Source organism: Arachis duranensis, chromosome 1 (assembly GCF_000817695.3).
Source record: "Arachis duranensis cultivar V14167 chromosome 1, aradu.V14167.gnm2.J7QH, whole genome shotgun sequence".
NCBI lineage: Eukaryota > Viridiplantae > Streptophyta > Magnoliopsida > Fabales > Fabaceae > Arachis > Arachis duranensis.
This window is the reverse complement of record NC_029772.3, coordinates 12,000,155-12,019,988: the sequence shown is the minus strand read 5'-3', so window position 1 is coordinate 12,019,988 and position 19,834 is coordinate 12,000,155. Positions and strand designations below refer to the sequence as shown.

At 37.4% G+C, this 19,834-nt stretch overlaps 3 protein-coding genes and 1 pseudogene across 3 annotated transcripts; 3 read left to right on the top strand and 1 right to left on the bottom strand.

Moving 5' to 3' along the window:
* The first annotated feature begins 1,730 nt into the window (after positions 1 to 1,730).
* LOC107475528 (arabinosyltransferase XEG113) lies at positions 1,731 to 7,021 on the top strand. The gene is made up of 13 exons (XM_016095185.3): positions 1,731 to 2,172; positions 3,032 to 3,328; positions 3,456 to 3,661; positions 4,008 to 4,113; positions 4,233 to 4,489; positions 4,708 to 4,843; positions 5,114 to 5,208; positions 5,295 to 5,348; positions 5,559 to 5,672; positions 5,891 to 5,989; positions 6,078 to 6,197; positions 6,298 to 6,384; positions 6,500 to 7,021. Exons 1-13 carry the CDS (start codon positions 2,001 to 2,003, stop codon positions 6,665 to 6,667), a joined length of 1,911 nt encoding a protein of 636 aa, XP_015950671.1. The 5' UTR covers positions 1,731 to 2,000; the 3' UTR covers positions 6,668 to 7,021.
* Positions 7,022 to 7,673: 652 nt separating this feature from the next.
* LOC127747594 (neoxanthin synthase, chloroplastic-like) lies at positions 7,674 to 8,865 on the top strand (annotated as a pseudogene).
* Positions 8,866 to 9,736: 871 nt separating this feature from the next.
* LOC107475549 (glycine-rich protein A3) lies at positions 9,737 to 11,887 on the bottom strand. Its single transcript, XM_016095212.3, has 3 exons — positions 11,734 to 11,887; positions 11,168 to 11,457; positions 9,737 to 10,343 (listed from the first exon to the last, which is right to left on the bottom strand). The coding sequence occupies exons 2-3, from the start codon at positions 11,445 to 11,447 to the stop codon at positions 10,060 to 10,062; spliced, it is 564 nt and encodes a 187-aa protein (XP_015950698.1). The 5' UTR covers positions 11,448 to 11,457; positions 11,734 to 11,887; the 3' UTR covers positions 9,737 to 10,059.
* Positions 11,888 to 14,378: 2,491 nt separating this feature from the next.
* LOC110274721 (uncharacterized) lies at positions 14,379 to 19,588 on the top strand. Its single transcript, XM_021129797.1, has 3 exons — positions 14,379 to 14,502; positions 18,877 to 19,181; positions 19,550 to 19,588. Exons 1-3 carry the CDS (start codon positions 14,379 to 14,381, stop codon positions 19,586 to 19,588), a joined length of 468 nt encoding a protein of 155 aa, XP_020985456.1.
* Positions 19,589 to 19,834: the final 246 nt, after the last annotated feature.

Genomic DNA, 19,834 nt, shown 5'->3' with positions numbered 1-19,834 from the left:
TATGAATAATATAATATCATATATAAAAAATAAAGTTAGTAAAAAATAAATAAAAATTAAATATTAATAACTAAAAACCCTTAATAAAATGCAAAAATTCCAAAATGTTATTTTTTGTAAATGTGATTTTGAGTGCAAAATCACTCCTATATTCAAAAATAAAAATTAATCAAATTAAAAATTAAAATTTTCAAAAAATTTAAATGACTTTTTTTTAAGGAATTTGTCAAACACATTCATAAAAATAGTTAAGTAAACTTTACCATGTGAAGAATTTTCACGAGCTATAACCTATTGCAGTAAGTCACCACAGAAAAGAACTTATTGCAGTAGACTTTAATTTAATCGATCATCTGAACATGTCTCTTGCATTTGATTTCACAGTGCTGAATTGATATATTATTATAATGACATTTTCGAAAATGATACGGGTTGCCGTTCCTCTCATGCATTACAAAGGGATGTTACTTATATGCTATGACTTATCATTATTTTAATTTTTTTGGTATAGTTTGTTTTATTATTTATTATTTATTATACAGTTTCATCTTTCATGTTTTTTCAGATCTAGATTCTAGACCACCGGAAAAGATCGCAGTATTTTTAAATAAATTAATTTAATTTAGACGGACACTTAGATAAAGACGCTCAAAATATTTTTATATAAAAAATATTTGATCTTATTTATTGAATAGATTCTCATATATTAGATTTTTGACACATGATATAAATTAAAAATGATATCTTTATTAAAAAGTATTGCTATATTATTAAAATTGTTATTTTGATTCTGATGTCAATTTTTTAAATTGTTTACAATTTAAATTTTTAACAAAATATTTATTAGAGAATTATTTTATTTTTATTATTCTTTATAAATTTTATAATATTATATTTTTGTTTTTATTTTATTATCATTTTAATACTTTTTTATTTTGAGAATTTAATAAATTTTTATGAATTGAGTTTTTATTTAAAATTTTTAAAAAAATTTTTAATATTTTTTTAAAAAATTTATATTTTAATCTACTACTTCTTATTACTAATGGTTTTATTTTTAGTCTAATATTATTATTTATTTTTAAATTCCTTGAATAAAAATTTATTGTAAAATTAAAATTTTGAAAAATATTATTTTGTATTAATTTAAGAAATTCAGTATCATTTGAGTTAATATTAGTTAAAATTATTAATATAATTTTTTTTCTTAAAATTTTTAATTTATTTGTTGATTCAATTTTATTCAAAATTTATATTTTTATTATTAATTTATGTTTCTTAGAATATATTTTTAAATGTGGCTAAACAAATAACTTAAAAAAAAGTTATTTTTACCATTTTTATGTGAGTGATGTCCTTTAATTTAAAGGTGTAATATCCAAAATCCAATCAAAGAGAAAGAAAAATACAAAGTTAGAATCCAAGAATAAGCAAGTTTCTCTCGACTAAAGTTGAGAAAAATTAATATAATTATATGCATATTTAAATATATTACATTAATCAATACCAAATTAATAGAAAAATTTTTATTTATTCAATAAAAATAAAATAAAATAAATTCTTTAAATCTAGTAAAAAATTTTAATTTTCTTAAAATATACCTTATCCTAAATATATCGATAAATATTGATTTTAAATTAGTAAGCAGGAATTAAAATGATTAATTTTTTTTTCATTTATTAAATTAGTAAGGGATATATTGTTGTTTATTTGGGCATAGTCATGTTTGAGCAAAACTGATTCGTTGACCAAACCCCGCGCATCATCGATACCAACACCCATAGAAAAATTTGGAAACTTCTCAATCTCATTTGCTTCTTCCAATCACCAAAACCCAAATCTCGATTCTGGGTTCTGGGTTCTGGGTTCTGGTTTCTTCACTCAATGAAATGAAGCTAGAAACAAAAACACGAACATGAGCCAATGATGCTGATTATGTGTTTGATACAACAAAGTTAGCAGTGGTTCCTGTTCTTCAATTTGCGACAGAGGTTACAGTAATGGCGTGGAGAAATGGGTGTGAGGAAGTGGCCCAATCGAAGCCTCTGTTCCTCACGATCTACACCGTTGTCATCATTGGAATCGTTGTTTCCTTCTTCTATGTCTTCTCTGCAATTTACTCTTCCAACAACTTGCTCTCCTCACCTTCCACTGTTTCTTCTTCCTTCTCTCGTGAGTTCCTTTCTTACTTCTTTTACTTCTGCTGCGGTTACTCTTCCTTTTACTGTTTCTCTATGCGTTCTCGATCATGTGTGTCTTTTGCTTTCTCAATAAAGGTGTGTTTGTCTCAGCTTATTTCGCCGGAAAAGCACTTTTTTTAAGCTGAAGAAAGAGAGTAGATTATCATAGGAATCAGTTTTCAGTTTTTTTCTTCAATTATGTAGAAGATTTGTGAAGTAAAATCTCTTCTATGCCTCTCTAAAAATCATGCCTTTGCTTGTTGCCCTGCAAGGACTTGATAGTTTTGGCTTGAATCTGATGTACCCTTCTGAATTTTAGGACTGTTACAATGTTGCTGTGTGCTCATCATAGTGTAGAGTGTTCTTATTGTTGGAAGTCATTTTTCTGTTATCTATTGTTGACTTGTTGTATGCATAAAAATTGCAGCTTTTTGTGGCTGTGCTTGGTAGTTTTAGCTTAAATCTAGTATACCCTTTTAGCATGAAAGTTCATTCTTCCCGTAAAGAAGGTTTGTTTCGTGCTAATGGGAAAGGCTAAACCCCCTACATTGTGTAGTGTTCTTCTGGAAGAGCTTACTTATTGTTCAAAAAGACAAAGATGATCAAATCTATCACCTCTTTAGGCTCCGATTTGCATTTTGTGCACAACAAACAACGTTTTTCATTATAGTTCATCAATGCAATTATAGTCTGTGCACTTCTTTTAGTTGAGTTGTCTTTGTTTGCTAGTAACTTAGTAACCTTCCTATTTTTCTTAATGGTGTATTGTATAAGACACTTGTAACTTCTAGCCTTGTTTTTCTTCCATCATGTTTTCAAAGGATTTTGAAAGTTAATTCTTACTTTTCCAGATGATAATCAGCCTCCTAGGGATCAAACACTCAACATTTCCCAGCCAGAAGTGATTCATAATGTGCCCCCACCTTCTCTGGAGCCTCAAAATGCATCGACAAAGTCTCTATGGGATGTTCCTCCACTCGACAAAAAGATGCCCGCTTTGGAAACTTTCCGACTGACCAAAGAGCTGGTTCAGCAAAGGGTGAAAGATAATGTTGTAATAGTGACCTTTGGTAACTATGCATTCATGGATTTTATTCTGACTTGGGTGAAACAATTGACAGATATGGAAGTCACTAATTTTCTTGTTGGTGAGCCATTCAAGCCTTATTTTATGCTTCTTGCTTAGATGTGCAGTGATGCCTTGTGAGAAATGCATTTCTGGTATTTACACCATCAATTGATCTTTGTAAAATGTGTTTGATATCTATTCTTCAGGTGCGATGGACACCAAATTATTGGAGGCACTATATTGGAAAGGGGTACCAGTTTTTGACATGGGCAGCCATATGAGCACAGTGGATGTCGGCTGGGGGTCTCCAACATTTCATAAAATGGGAAGAGAAAAAGTTATTCTAATAGATGCCATACTTCCTTTTGGTTTCGAGCTGTTGATGTGCGATACCGACATGGTTTGGATGCAGGTGATCTTCATTTTTACTTATATGTTTCTGTAGTCATTCCGTTTTGAATAATATTTCAATTCCAAAAGAAGTAAAATTTGTATTGGCTACAATGTTTTCCTTTCATCTACTTTGTATGCAATGACAGAGGTTTCATTCAGTTTCTTTTCCAGGTTGCTATAGCATTTATTCAGTCCCTCATTCTTCCCTGATCCATTTTATCTTGTTTAATCTCTTTTCTTTACTTTTCTGTTGTCGTTATTATTATTATTATTATTATTATTTCTTATCTGTTGCATTTATTATGCACAATCTGGTATGCTACTCTTTGATAACTTATACATTCAATTATGCACTCATAAAACAGAACCCGCTTCCATATCTTGCTCGCTATCCAGAAGCAGATGTTTTGACTTCAAGTGATCAGTTAATACCAACAGTTGTTGATGATAGTCTCGAAGTTTGGAATGAAGGTGAAAATGATATGTTGCTGAGCACTTAATTGTCATGGTTTTAATTGTGCATGCTTTTTCTCATGTTTAGTTGTTTTCAATACTCTATATTGATGATATTGTCTATCACCTTTGAATAGTTAGTGGAGCCTACAACATAGGAATTTTCCATTGGAGACCCTCAGAGTCGTCAAAAAAGCTGGCAAAGCAATGGAAAGAAATGCTTCTAGCTGATGACAAGATATGGGATCAGAATGGCTTTAATGATATCGTACGCAAAAGCCTAGGACCATCCGTTGGTGATGAAAATGGACTTGTTTATGCATTTGATGGAAATCTGAAGCTGGGAATTTTGCCTGCAAGTATTTTCTGTAGTGGCCATACATATTTTGTCCAGGTAGGAAGCAGTATGATACATACATACATACATACATACATACATACATACATACATACATACATACATACATACATACATACATACATACATACATACATACATACATACATACATACATACATACATACATACATACATACATACATACATACATACATACATAAGTATAATTTTTCTCTTTCCTTCGTTTATGTACTCCACAATTTGTACTGCAGGCTATGTATCAGCAGCTAAGGTTGAAGCCTTATGCTGTGCACACAACATTTCAATATGGAGGCACTGAAGGAAAGCGTCACCGACTGCGAGAAGCCATGCTTTTCCATGATCCACCGGAATACTATAATCCTCCAGGTACTCAGTTGCTTTTGCTCCATAACTTTGGGTTCACTGATCATTAACTTAATTGTATTCTTTTAATCAACAACAACAAAGCCTTATACCACCTGGTGGGGGTTGGCTGCATGAATTAATCGATATCATTGCACCTTTTAATTTTATTCTAAGTTCTACTGATGCCAAAAATTAGAAGTTGTCACTCTAGTGTGTCAACTGATCAGTGAATTTTTATGATTTAAGTTCTGAGATATTGCTACAACCTAACTTTTAGAAGCACTTTTGCAGGGGGCTTCTTATCATTTAAGCCATTTATCCCAAAAGGCTTGTTGTTAAGTGGAGAACATAATGTTGAATCACATTTTGCCCTTGTTAATTACCAAGTATGTATGTATCGACCTGATCCTTTTCATGTTTAGGGAAATAATGTTATAACATTCTAATATTTATGGTTCACGATTTTTCGCAGATCAAACAGATTAGGACTGCACTTGCAATTGCTTCCCTTTTGAACAGAACACTGGTAAAAACTGATTTCTTGGATCATACACTCATTGTGTTCATGTTGAATTGTAACTTCTCATCATGGATACCCATTGTTTTTTGGCTTAATATTATTAACACAGTTCTCATTACTGATACGTTTGTTAGCCATGTACCTTCTTTCATACTGTAACATGTTAAAATGGTTTCAATATATTTATCCTAAAGTTGGATCTTTGTGTCTGTTTAGGTCATGCCTCCACTATGGTGCAGGATTGATAGGCTATGGTATCCTCATCCCGGCGTTTTAGAAGGGACTTTGACTAGGCAACCTTTTCTCTGTCCTTTGGATCATGTATTTGAGGTATTTCCTATTCAAGTGATCTCTTTTCATTTTCTCTTTTACATCATTTGATATCAATGCTTTTGGATCCAAGTTTGAGTCAGTGTAAGCTTGATACACCCTTAACATTTTATTGAAACAAGTGTATATTTAATATGGTTTTAAATTTCGTATCTTGGATTTTTAAAACATTTTATCATCACTGCCTTATGCTTCTTATTAAATGCAATACATTGCAGGTGAATGTTATGTTGAAAAAACTCCCAGAAGAAGAGTTTGGCCCTGAAATAGCTATTAGAGAATACTCAATAATTGATAATCCTTCTCTGCCATCGGAGGTGAATCAATGTTAACTGCAAACAATTCTAAGTAATGATTCTTTTTTGTTGATTATTAAAAGTCATTTCCTTTGGTTACTGAGTTCAGGTTAAAAATTCATGGCTTGATGTTCAACTTTGTAAAGAAGGAACCCCAGATTGTGATGCATCAGATAATACCACCCTTGGGGGATTTCTCAAATTTCCAAAACATAGCAATGAAGAGACGGTATTCGATATTCTTATTCTGCACCAGCTTTATATATATAGATATACTTTGTTTATGAAATGCGATACTTAACATGGTTTTGCTCTACTTGCGTTTGCAGTTTATGAAAATTTTCTCACCATTCAAGGATGTCAAAGTTATCAAGTTCTCTTCAGTGCAAGATGCTTTCACAGGTTTCACTAACAAGGTAAGGCCATATTTTGCTTCTTCAATATGAAATTTTACTGAGTTAGCTTCAAAGATACAAAGAAAAATAGTTACCATGTTCTGAACTTCTGATACCATGCTTCTATGTTTTCTAGGAAAGGGAAGAGAGATTCAGAAACCGTGTCAAGCGATACGTAGGCATATGGTGCTGCGTGCTTGATCATGATCCCGGTCACATATATTACGATATGTACTGGGATGAGAAACCTGGATGGAAAGCAATTCCCCCTCAAACACCAGAGGACGATCATCCACCTTGGTGAAGATCAAATTCATTGATATACTCAGGGGAGTAAGAGACCCAAGTGCAAAGTTGGTTTAGTTTCTAACCGTGATTGTGAAGGCCAACAATGTATACTTTACAAAAGCAAAGAAGATTTGTATCCATATTGAGGATGTAAGTTATTATAGAGGAATTAGCAAACAATTGGATCTTGTGTAGCAATTGAGGAAATTTTTGTCCTTTTATCAAACTATATTAGCATCGCGGACTAGAGAAATGGAAGCCTGCGTTTTGGATTTGTGAGGTGCACTCATTTACCCTTTTGATTTCTTTAAATTGCATACTTGTGATTATAATATTTGAGACAAGTAAATCCTTATAATAATTCCTGAAATTTAACGATTATTCAATTTGGTCAGACACCATAATGATCTTTGGACTCCTCTCTGGTGCTGAGTTAGCAACGGAGTACTACATTATCACTGTAATTGCTGATTCAATATCGAAAAGAAGTCCAGGAACCATTATGGTATCTGAAACTCGATTTAGAAGACCACTATAATGAAATTAGAATTTGAAAAACTAAATTTAGAGAAAAAGACAAATAGGTCCCTGACCTTTTACCTTGCAGACATTTTCATCCCTGACCATTGACAAATGCTTTTAAGTCCTTGACATCCTTAAAAATTAGACGGATCAGTTCCTCCGTCCAAATGCCTCCGTCAGACTCAATGGAAAAGTTTGACGTGGCTCCCGTTCTGCTTACCTGGCATTACAGCTGCCCACGTGGCACGTTAGTGAAATGGAACTTTTGAAAAGTGGACAAAGAAGTCCTTGTCTCTCAATGCGACGTCGTTTACCCCACCACCACCTACCAAAGCCACACTTTCCTCATTCCCTCTCCCAAAAACTCATTACACATCAAGTTCATCATGTTCTTCAACTTCAAGAAGGTTTAGAGTCAGGGCCTACAACACCAGCAAGTTTGGAAATTTCCTCAACTTGAAGCCTGCCCATCAACCTGAACCCTTGGATTTTGATCTCCCATGGTGCGTTTTGACGTGATCATCATTGGATCTGGCCCTGCAGGCACTCGCCTAGCAGAGCAAGTTTCCCGCTATGGAATTAAGGTTTGTTGTGTTGATCCTGACCCTCTCTCCATGTGGCCTAACAACTACGGTGTGTGGGTGGATGAGTAATGAGTTTGAGAATATTGATCTTGAGGATTGCTTGGAGGTTGTGTCTCCAATGGGGTTAAATTTCACAAGGGAAAGGTATGGAGAATGAGCCTTACTTGAGAGCTAATAATTCCAAGTTTCCTACTTTTTTGTATGGAATGCCTTTCAGTTCCAATCTGATCTTTCTTGAGGAGACTTCCCTTGTTAGCCGTCCGGTTTTGTCTTACATGGAGGTGAAGAAGAGGATGGTTGCAAGGCCAAGGCACTTGGGAATCAGAGTGAAAAAGATATTGGAGGATGAGAAGTGTTTGATTCCAATGGGGGGACCTCTTCCTAGGATCCCTCAGAATGTAATGGCCATTGGCGGCACTTTTGGGATAGTACACCCTTCGACAGGGTACATGGTGGCTTGACCAATGGCCGTTGCACCATGTGTAGCCATAGCCATAGCAGAGTGCCTTGGCTCAACCAGAATGATCAGGGGAAACAGCTCTATGCTAAAATTTGGAATAGCATGTGGCCAATTGAAAGCAAGCTCAACAGGCAATTCTACTCGTTTGGAATGGAGACTCTGTTGAAGCTTGACTTGAATGGATCCAGGCGTTTCTTTGATGCATTTTTTGACTTGAAACCTTGCTATTGGCAAGGGTTCCTCTCTTCAAGATTGAATCTAAAGGAACTCGCTTGGTTAAGCATTTCACTCTTTGGACATGCTTCAAACCCTAGGTTTGACCATTGTAACAATGTGCCCAGCACCATTGGCTAAAATGATAGGCAATATTGCCTTGGAATACATTGGATGATGCAAGGTTGTGAAACATGTACCATAGTCAATGTATTTTCATGCTTTGGTGGTAAGGTGTGATTTGGTTTGGTTGGTGAAATCTGAGGTACTGTTGGAGGGGTCTCAAGCTCTCGCGGATTCTGCTGAGTGATTCTCTGAGCTGGTGTTGGTGCATGTGCCTCTCTTCTAAGCTTTGTCATGAAGGTGTTGGGAGCAAGAGTTGGTGGGGTTGGGAGGGAGGAGGCAGTGGTGGCGGATATACTCTTGGGAGAGACAGTGACTTTTTTGTCCATTTTTCAAAAGCTCTATTCCACTAATGTGCCACGTGGGCAGCCGTAATACCAGGTAAGCAGAACGGAAATCACGTCAGACTTTTCTTTTGGGTCTGACGGAAGCATTTAGATAGAGAGATTGATCCGTCCAACTTTAAAGTACATTAGGAACTTAAAATGTTCGATTTATTTATGTGAATCTCAAATACCATTATAAAAACTTACTCTTGAATCTTTTCACGTGATATTTAGGAATTAAATGAGTCTTAGTTTTTAGTCCCTATTTTCTTTTCTCTGAGATATTTTGGTATGGAAAAGTTTTAAATATTCGTTTCAGTTCTTATAGATAGTTTGATACTCATGTAGTTATTTGGCAAACAAAATTTCAGCTCAAACACCTCACTTAGTGTTTGCCTTTGCCTCATCAATATATAAACGATGCGATTAAGAATAGGAAAACCAAAATATTGACCAAACTTGTTACAACTTTTTTTTAAGAATTTTTTTTCTCTCCCTTTGAGATTTGACATAAAATTGTTTAATCAACTTCTCCTTCATAAAGAAAATATATATCAAATTACCATTAATTATATTAAACTTCGGGGAAATATAAGCTAATGTGTTTTTTTTTTTTTATAATATCATTGATTACTTTATGATCCCTCTTTATCATTATGCTCTTATATCCAAGTTAGCATCTCAAATAAATATCCACTTAGATAGCTTTGGTTAAGCAACATGGTAGCAGTATGATCACCATGCAAATAGATAAGAAATTTCATATCACACATGGAAAAGAGAATGATTTTGTTTTTCCATCACGCTAATACTAGACCATGCTGAATTTCAAAAGCTACATTGTTAGAAGAAATAAATAACAAAGGAACATGCTAATCAATCTATTGCTTCTTGCTGCCAAGAAAGGCATAAATCAATAAAAAACCTCAAGGATCCCCATATTATCAGCAATCATTGTGTTGTTCTAATGAAATTCAGGAAGGTAATCAGCGATCATTGTCTTGTCATAGCCAAAAGAAAGTACAGATATATCCGGGGGAAAAAATGAAAAAGGGTCAACCAATAAAAGATGATGGATTCAGTAAACATCATACCATGTAATGGTTTTATTTATATATTAACAACACAAGCATTAGGCAGCAGCAAGCGATTAGTAGTGTGTATCATGATTATACATTCTTCATTTCCACTTCTTGAACTTTCCGCCAAACATACCATGTTTGCCGTGTTTGCCGTGCTTGAACTTGCCACCATGATGCTTGAACTTGCCATGTTTGCCGTGCTTGAACTTGCCACCATGGGGCATACCATATCCATAGCCGCCACCATGCGCATAGCCGCCGTGAGCGCCGTGAGCACCATGAGAGCCATGGGAAAGTTGGTGAGCGCCATATGCAGCGGCAGCGGCTGCAGCACCCCCTGCAAGCACTGCCCCCATAGCGCCATGTCCGCCACCATGAGATCCTGGTAAACAAATATTACACGGGGAAAAAACAGAGAACTTAGTTGCTGCCACGGCCAAGGATAATGATACACAAGGAAAAAAGAAATCAAACGAAGCAAAATGTTGGGGTACAGAAAAACTTCAACAGAAACAAGTTTCATACAAAATAAATAAAGTAGTGTCCTAGGAATGTTGATTGCTAAGAAGAGAGCACATATCTCATCAGACATAGCAAAAGTTCTGTCATTGCGGAAGTAATAAGGTTTCAGTTGTTGAATTGTTCTATTAGCTAAACAATCACGAATTGTTTATAAATAGGCAGCTTTTTCAAGAGTTCAATCTTTCACGCCATTATATAAAAAATAATCAGCAAGCCTTTAACTATACATTGCCAGAGCATTAACATTCGGACAAATTACACTATCTCCCTCAAAATTAGGTGGAAATTCATTACAACTACTCTCTATTTGTCCAGGCAACATTAACCTCCCCTTATAACTGGTTTACAAAACATTTTACAGTCATCAAATTATATATAGTAGCACAATTAAAATTGCTTGATTTTGATTCTAACAACATACAAAATCATGCATATCTGGTAGACAATAGGAAAGTAACATTAAAACTCTCTACATTGACAATACATCAGAGAATTGTGTTACATGTACTAAACTTTTTCTCTCACAGAGCCAAAGCACTCTCTTCCCCCACTGGATGGGAGAGGAAAACGTGTTAGCTTAGTGTACGAAGTAGAGTAAGTATAATCTCAATCTCAATTATCAAAATTAAAACTTTGTAACCATTGACGACAAAGCAGTTGAAATCAAAAGACATTATTTTATACCTGATGCATGTTGAGGAGGATAACCAGCTGGAGGGTATCCCTGTTGTGGAGGGTATCCCTGTGGAGGATATCCCTGTTGTGGAGGGTACCCATGTTGTGGAGGGTAACCTTGTGGAGGGTACCCCTGTTGTGGAGGGTAACCTTGTGGAGGGTACCCTTGTTGTGGAGGGTACCCTTGTTGTGGAGGGTAACCATGTCCTCCTCCATGAGCAAAGCCCTGGGCAAGGTTTGTGAAAAGTCCTTTGTCACCTTCATCATGCTTATCCTTCCCACCACCCATCTTTTGTAATCTGAATCATTCACAAAAATCAATCATCATGGAATTATAACCAAATCCAATCGAATTTACTGATGAAGTGGCGAACTTTGCATGCAGCATATCCAAAACTAAAATGAAATAAATTTCTAGGTCTACAGAGATCAAACAGAAAGTTAGAAACAATATCAGCAGCAGCAACAATGACGATCCAAATCAACTATTAAAGCATTACTACTTCATTAGAATTCTAGGTTTTGAGATTATCAAAGCTTATAAACATGAATTGATCATTGGAAACGGAACTCACCGAATTGAAATTGAAGAAGAAGAAATTGAGAAATTAGGAGAAGAAATTGGGATCTTGTGAGTTTATATAGGTAGCGTAGTAAAGCTTGGATGACGCGGTATGCACACAGAAGAAGACGCGTTCGTCGACGCGTGCATTTTTCAACTCTGACACGTGGAATCTTGTAATTGGTTGTTGTATTCGATTTCCAAATGCTTCTTGATATTTTCAGTTCGGATATGTTCTCACTTCTGAGGCTACGCTTGATACTTATTTTGTCCTTTCTGGTTCTTATACGGTGGAAACTCACCTACAGTCGACTGCAGGTGAAGTTGCTTCTGGATCGTTGACACGTATTACTGTATGGTTTAAAAAAACCGATTTATTTTATACAAATAGTTTATTTAAAAAATCGATTTGAATAGATCAAATAACTACTTTTAAAATAATTTAAATTTTTTTTGCGTGTTATTCCTAAATTCCTAACAGATGAATTTGATATGTTCTTTTTCTTCATTTATATTGACCAATTTTTCTTTAAATTTATCTAAAACTTTTTTTATTTAATTTTTGTCAAATATATGTATACAAATTTTTTGAAAAAGTAAAATTTAGTATTCTGAAAAAGAAACAAAATTTATGGTTTTTTTTATAGGAATGACATAAATGATATCATCTGTCCTTTTTTTTGTGTCTCTGTTTCTATTTTCTTGATGAGTTTTGTTTTGTTTCCCATAACTTACATTTTTAGTTGCTTTTAAATTAAGCTGTAAACAGATTTTAAATTAAGCTGTAAAAATATGTCCAATTGCAAATTTATCGTTAAATTAAATTTTATGGTAATCAATCAATTAACTTTTATTTTACTAATAAACTATTTTCATGCAAATTATGGTTGATTTTTCAATATTATTCTATAAATAAATTATTTTTTTAAGATAATAAGACTATAATTTACTTGTCTAGAAATTATGATTTCACTGTCATGCACATTTTTGTGTTTTTACTTATCAATTAGAATTTATTTTTTAATAAAATTAGAATTCATTTTTAATAAAACAAAAATATCTAATCAAAATATTAATTTGGTCTCCTTAAATAATTGAACATAATATTATTAATTTTGTCTACAACAAAAAATTTTAATAAATTTTTTCAAAATAAAACCGATTAAAAAATAGAGAAAAAAAAAGAACTAATGAAAATATTTATTTTGACATCGCCATCAAGAATAGGATAGTCATAGAAAAAATTCAACCAAATAAAAAGGACCTAACTCATACAATTAAACTACCATCATATCATCACAATAAACTATAACATCACCAACTAAAGAGACATATAACAAATATGAAAGAGATCATGCCAAAATTTCAACAATGCTCATGCTATCAACTAGTCTACGTTATACCATAATTACATTTTTGTCTTCCATCACATGAAATTGCCATGAATTATCTTGGCATTTATGATCCTGAACATCAAAATGGTGTGATGACATAAATATGTACGTATTTATTAAATAATTTTCATCATTCACAGAGGAATGAATAAAAACATAAATTAAGAAATACATTTGAAATAATAAATTTGATTAAGAAATATAAATAAAAGGAACATATCTAATTGAAAGTTTCATATTAGTTCTGAAAAAGGGATTGAAAGAGAACGGATTTTACGTGCGAAACGAAGAAGAAGGGAATAAAAGTAACTGCTTGGTCCAATTCAAACCGATTTTTTTAATTAAACCATTTATATAAAATAAACCGATTTTTTTTAAACCATATAGTAACACGTGTCAGCTATCCAGAAGCAACTTCACCTGCAGTCGACTGCAGGTGAGTTTCTGCCTTCTTATATTCTTCCAATTGTGTTGGTTTATCACTTTTATTCTCAGGTTTTTAAAAAAAACATTTTCATGATGAGTGATATTTAATATTTGAAACAAGATACAAACATATAAAAAAAAGTACAAAATAATGCATTTTATTAGCCTTTTATAGGTAAATTTTCAGTTACCAATTTACCATGTCTCTTTGTATTTGTGGCTATGTCCAATAACCAAATGCATGCTAAGGTATTTGATTCTTAGACAAATGTTCATATCCTAACCCAATAGTAAAGGCCCAGGTCCAAACAAAAGGCCTAATCCCACGGATTGAGCCTCACCCAATACCAACCTTCGTCCTATGAAGTCGGTCCTCATCACGACTTGTTCTAAAGAAGTCGGGCACGAGGGTTAGCTGGCAGATAAACACTCATTCAAATGAGTAACTGCCCCTAGAATCTCTCTAACCACTTTCAAGAGCCATATCCTAACCGCCCTAAGATAATGGGACGGTTAACATCCTAAAAAGGTGGCACTACTCCAACGGTGGTTATTGGTTCACCACTATAAATACACTGACATCCCTCAGGTATCTCTAAGTCCAATACTCTCTAGACCTGCTCACACTCTCGCTAACTTAGGCATCGGAGTGTCTTTGCAGGTACCACCCCTCATTCTTTCACGAGCACAAGTCGGACGGAGGCCCCCGAGTTGCAGACCTACTTGAAAGCCTCCTCATTCATACGTTTGGGCCAATCAACGCCATCCAGCCCATCCATCTCCGGTTACCCACCGTAACATTGGCGCCGTTGCCGGGGACCCGAGAGATCAACCAGTGATGGCGGACAGATCCCCCGAAGAGGGTCATGTGGAGTCAGATTCTGAACAAGAGAATCTGGACACGGGTAATAATGATGCAGACTTGACCCTCCACCAGGGAACCAATGATCAACACATGGAAGGTACCTCCGGAGTAAAAAATCCGAAGGTGAACTCTTCAGAAGGGCGCGAATCAGAGAAAGAGGGACCATCCCATGCAACTGAACTCATGGGATTAGTCCACAGTCGCTTGGAACAGCTAGAACAAGAACGGAAGCGACAAAAGGAGACTGAAAAGAACCTAAAAGAGGAGATGGAACGACGAAAAGAGTTAGAAAGAAAACTCTTGAAGTTTGAATCCTCCCTCAAAGGTCGCAACTCCCGTGACGAGCGAGAAGAACCGCCCCTAAGAGGGGAGGATCCTTTCAGCGAGGACATAATGAGGGCAAAAGTTCCGAGGAACTTCAAAAGCCCCGATATGGACCTCTACGATGGAACCACGGATCCAAAGCATCACTTAAGCAATTTCAAAAGTCGGATGTACCTAGCTGATGCTTCCGACGCTACGCGATGCAAAGCTTTCCCGACCACCATCTATCAAAAGCAGCGATGAAGTGGTTCGACAGCCTCCCCCCGAGGTCGGTCACCAGTTTTGAAGACCTCTCAAGGAAGTTTCTGATGAGGTTCTCTATCCAGAAAGACAAAGTGAAACATGCACCGAGCCTCCTGGGAATAAAACAGGAGGTCGGAGAATCCTTACGAGCCTATATGGAAAGATTCAACAAAGCATGTTTAAAGATTCAAGACCTGCCCACAGAGGCAGTCATAATGGGGTTAGTCAATGGACTTAGAGAAGGTCCCTTCTCACAGTCCATATCTAAAAGACATCCCGTCTCTCTAAGTGATGTACAGGAAAGAGCTGAAAAGTACATCAATATGGAGGAAAACGCTAAGCTGAGAGACTTGAGTTGGCGACCTGGGCACCCTCCCTCAACAAAAGAGAGGGAGAGGGAGCCCAGGAAAAAGGAAGAACTCGGCCTCAATAGACTAAGAAAATATCACTCTTATACTTAGACCATTAAAAATAAAAAAGGGTGGAGCCGCAGCGACTACTGTGAGTACCATAAAATATATGGTCACTCCACAAACGACTGCTACGACCTTAAAAATGTGATAGAAAAGCTGGCTAGAGAAGGTCGGCTTGACAGGTATCTCATAGAAAGGTCGGACAGTCATGGAAAGAGAAAGCGAGATGATATGGATAGAAGAGACCCACCACCGCAGACTCTAGAGAGACATATCCATATGATCTCAGGGGGGGGGGTTCGTGGGAGGGGGACACACCAAATCCTCTCGCAAAAGACATCTCAAAAGAGTCTACCAGGTCGGAGAGGAGTCATCCGACCTCCCTACCATTTCATTCACAAAAGAAGATGGGCAAGGAATAATCCCTGGACACGATGATCCAGTAGTAATAACTATGATCTTGGCAAATGCCCATCTCCACAGAACCCTAGTAGATCAAGGAAGCTCAGCGGACATCCTTTTTAAGCCCGCTTTTGACAAACTAGGGTTGGATGAGAAAGAATTAAGAGCCTACCCCGACACCTTATACGGATTAGGGGACACGCTAATAAAACCACTGGGATTCTTGCCCTTCCACACCACTTTTGGAAAGGGAGAAAATTAAAGACTCTGAGTATAGACTTCATAGTCATCGATGTGGGGTCAGCATATAATGCTTTAATCGGCAGAGCTACTCTTAATCGACTCGGAGCAGTGGTATCCACTCCCCACCTTTGCATGAAATTCCCGACTTCAGCGGGGATAGCAACAGTAAGGGGAGATCAGAAGTTGGCAAGGAAAAGCTACAATGAAAGCCTAAACCTGAGAGGAAAAGGCAGAGAAGTTCACACAATAGAGCTCGGTGGTGCAAGGGCTAGAGAAGAGCTGCGACCTTAGCCGGGAGGAAAAACTGAGGAGATACAGGTCGGCGAAGAGGAAGGAAAAAATACTCACATAGGAGCCAACCTAAGAGAAACCCTAAAACAAGGGTTGACTAAGCTCCTAAGAGATAACTCCGATCTCTTCGCCTGGAAGGCCTCCGACATGCCTGGGATAGATCCCGAGCTCATGTCCCATAGGCTCTCGGTCTATCCGAGATCCCGACCTATACAACAAAGAAGACGCAAGCTCGGCCCAGAACGAGCCCTAATAGTAGAAGAGCAAGTACAGGCACTCCTGGAAGCTGGCTTCATCAGAGAAGTCAAGTACCCAACATGGCTAGCCAATGTAGTGCTAGTCAAAACACAAAATGGCAAATGGAGAATGTGTGTCGACTATACCGACCTAAATAAGGCCTGTCCCAAGGACCCTTATCCGCTACCAAACATCGATACCCTAGTAGACTCCAGCTCGGGGTATCAATATTTGTCGTTCATGGATGCCTACTCGGGGTATAACCAAATCCCGATGTACGAGCCAGACCAGGAGAAGACATCATTCATCACATCCAGAGTTAATTTCTGCTACGTGGTCATGCCATTTGGATTGAAAAATGCAGGGGCCACATACCAGAGGTTGATGAATAAGGTGTTTGCCTCTCACCTTGGGAGCCTAATGGAAGTATACGTCGACGACATGTTGGTAAAAACCAAGAAGGAAGTCGACCTCTTGTCAGACATTTCACAAGTCTTTGACACCATAAGGCTGCACGGGATGAGACTAAATCCCGCAAAGTGCGCCTTCACGGTGGAAGCAGGGAAATTTCTAGGGTTTATGCTAACACAAAGGGGGATCGAAGCCAATCCCGATAAGTGTAGAGCTATCCTGGAAATGAAAAGCCTGACTTGTTTGAGAGAGGTCCAGCAGTTGAATGGCCGACTTGCAGCCCTCTCCAGATTCTTGGCAGGATCAGCACTAAAATCCCTTCCACTCTTCTCCTTATTAAGAAAGGGATGTCAGTTTGAATGGACCCCTGAATGCGAGGAGGCTTCCAGGAGTTCAAAAAGTTCTTAAGCCAACCTCCTATTCTGACCCGACCCGTAGCTGGAAAAGACCTCGTCCTATACTTATCTGTAGCAGACAAGGCTGTCTCATCAGTCCTGATAAGAGAAGATGAGGTCGGCCAACACCCAGTATATTTCATCAGTAAAGTTCTACAAGGCCCTGAGCTAAGGTATCACAAACTAGAGAAGTTTGCCTACTCCTTAGTAGTAGCCTCACGAAGGCTACGACCTTACTTTCAAGCTCACACAATAAGAGTCCGTACGAACCAACCCATGAAGCAAATCCTCCAAAAGACGGATGTTGCAGGGAGAATGGTTCAATGGGAAATAGAGCTCTCTGAATTCGACTTAAGATATGAAACTCGGACGGCGATTAAAGCCCAATGCCTCGCCGACTTCGTTGCAGAATACGCAGGGGATCAGGAGGAAAAACCAACTACATGGAAACTCTATGTAGATGGATCCTCCAACAAAATAGGAAGCGATGCAGGCATAATATTGGTAGATGAAAGAGGAACCCAGATAGAGGTTTCCCTAAAATTTGAATTCCCAGCTTCAAATAATCAGGCAGAGTATGAAGTCTTGATTGCTGGATTGAAGCTGGCAGAAGAAGTCGGTGCTACAAAGGTGATGATATACAGTGACTCACAAGTGGTGACCTCCCAGATAAGTGGAGAGTATCAGGCAAAGGATCCAAATATGAAGAGGTACTTGGAGGAAACTCTGGAGCACCTTGGGCGCTTTGCAGAAACCGAGGTTAAACATATAACTCGGGATCTAAACAGCAGAGCAGACGCCCTATCCAAGTTAGCAAGTACCAAGCCAGGAGGAAATAACAGAAGCCTGATCCAAGAAACTCTCCAGGAACCCTCAGTGGTAAAAGAAGAAGACAAACAAGAAGTCTTTGAAGTGGTCGGATTAAACCTCGGATGGATGAACCCCTTGGTCGAATACATAAAATTTGACATCCTTCCAAAAGAGGAAAAAGAAGCCAGGAAAATCCGGAGGGAAGCACAACATTACACTTTGGTGAGAAATATTCTCTACAGAAGGGGGATATCAACGCCATTGTTAAAGTGCGTACCGACCTCAAGAACCACCGAGGTGTTAGAGGAAGTCCACAGTGGAATCTGTGGAAATCATCTCGGAGTAAGGTTACTAGCCAGGAAAGTGATCTGAGCTGGATTCTACTGGCCGACCTTGTAGAAAGACGCCACAGAATTTGTGAAAAAGTGCCAATCATGTCAGATGCACGCAAATTTCCACGTGGCTCCCCAAAGGAGCTCATCAGTATCACTTCTCCATGGCCCTTTGCAAAATGGGGAATGGATTTGTTAGGTCCTTTTCCCCAAGCACTAGGACAAGTCAAATACCTGATCGTGGGAATAGATTACTTCACAAAGTGGATAGAAGCAGAACCATTGGCCACCATCACTGCTCAAAGAAGTCGGAGGTTCCTCTACAAAAATATCATCACAAGATATGGGATACCTTATTCCATTACTACAGACAATGGAACCCAATTCACTGATTCTACCTTCAGAAGCCTAGTAGCCAGTATGAAAATCAAACACCAGTTCACCTCGGTGGAGCACCCGCAATCCAATGGACAAGCCGAGGCAGCCAACAAAGTCATACTGGCAGGGCTAAAGAAAAGATTACAAGAGGCAAAAGGAGCCTGGGCTGAGGAGCTCCCACAAGTGCTATGGGCTTACAGGACAACGCCCCAATCCGCCACTGGAGAAACGCCCTTCCGACTAGTCTATGGCGTAGAGGCAATGATACCCATAGAAATCAATGAACAAAGCCCAAGGGTGATTCTCCATGACGAGATCGGAAACATACAAGGGCACAAAGAGGAGCTCGATTTACTCCCCGAAGTCCGAGAAGAAGCCCAGATAAGAGAAGCAACATTGAAACGAAGGATGACTACAAGGTACAACAAAAAAGTCATTCGAAGAACCTTCGCCCCGAATGACTTGGTCTTGATCAGAAACGACATTGGAGTCAACAAATTGGGGGAAGGAAAACTCGCTGCTAATTGGAAGGGACCATACAAAGTGTTGAGTTAAGAAATTAACAAAATTAATTAATGATGACAAACATTATTTTTGGCAAAATAAATAATTAGAGTTGTTAAATTAATAAGTATACATTGCTAATTATTTATGTTATGTTGCAGGCCATAATTCAATTTTGGCAGCCCAAGTTGAATGAATAACAAAACAAAGCTAATGGGCTGAATGAAAAGTGTGATTAAAGACAAGCCCAAGTCATTCATATCAAACAAGTTCCATAGAAGCATAGCAAGGCACCACGGGCCAAAAAGAGAAGAATCCGATCCAAGCTTGAAATTGTTTTCAATTTCCCATCATCTTGCTCCAACCAAAGCAACATTCCTCTCCTCTCTAATCAAGTCACATCAAGACTTCAGTAAAGTAAGAAAGAGAAAGAGAAGAAAAGCTTC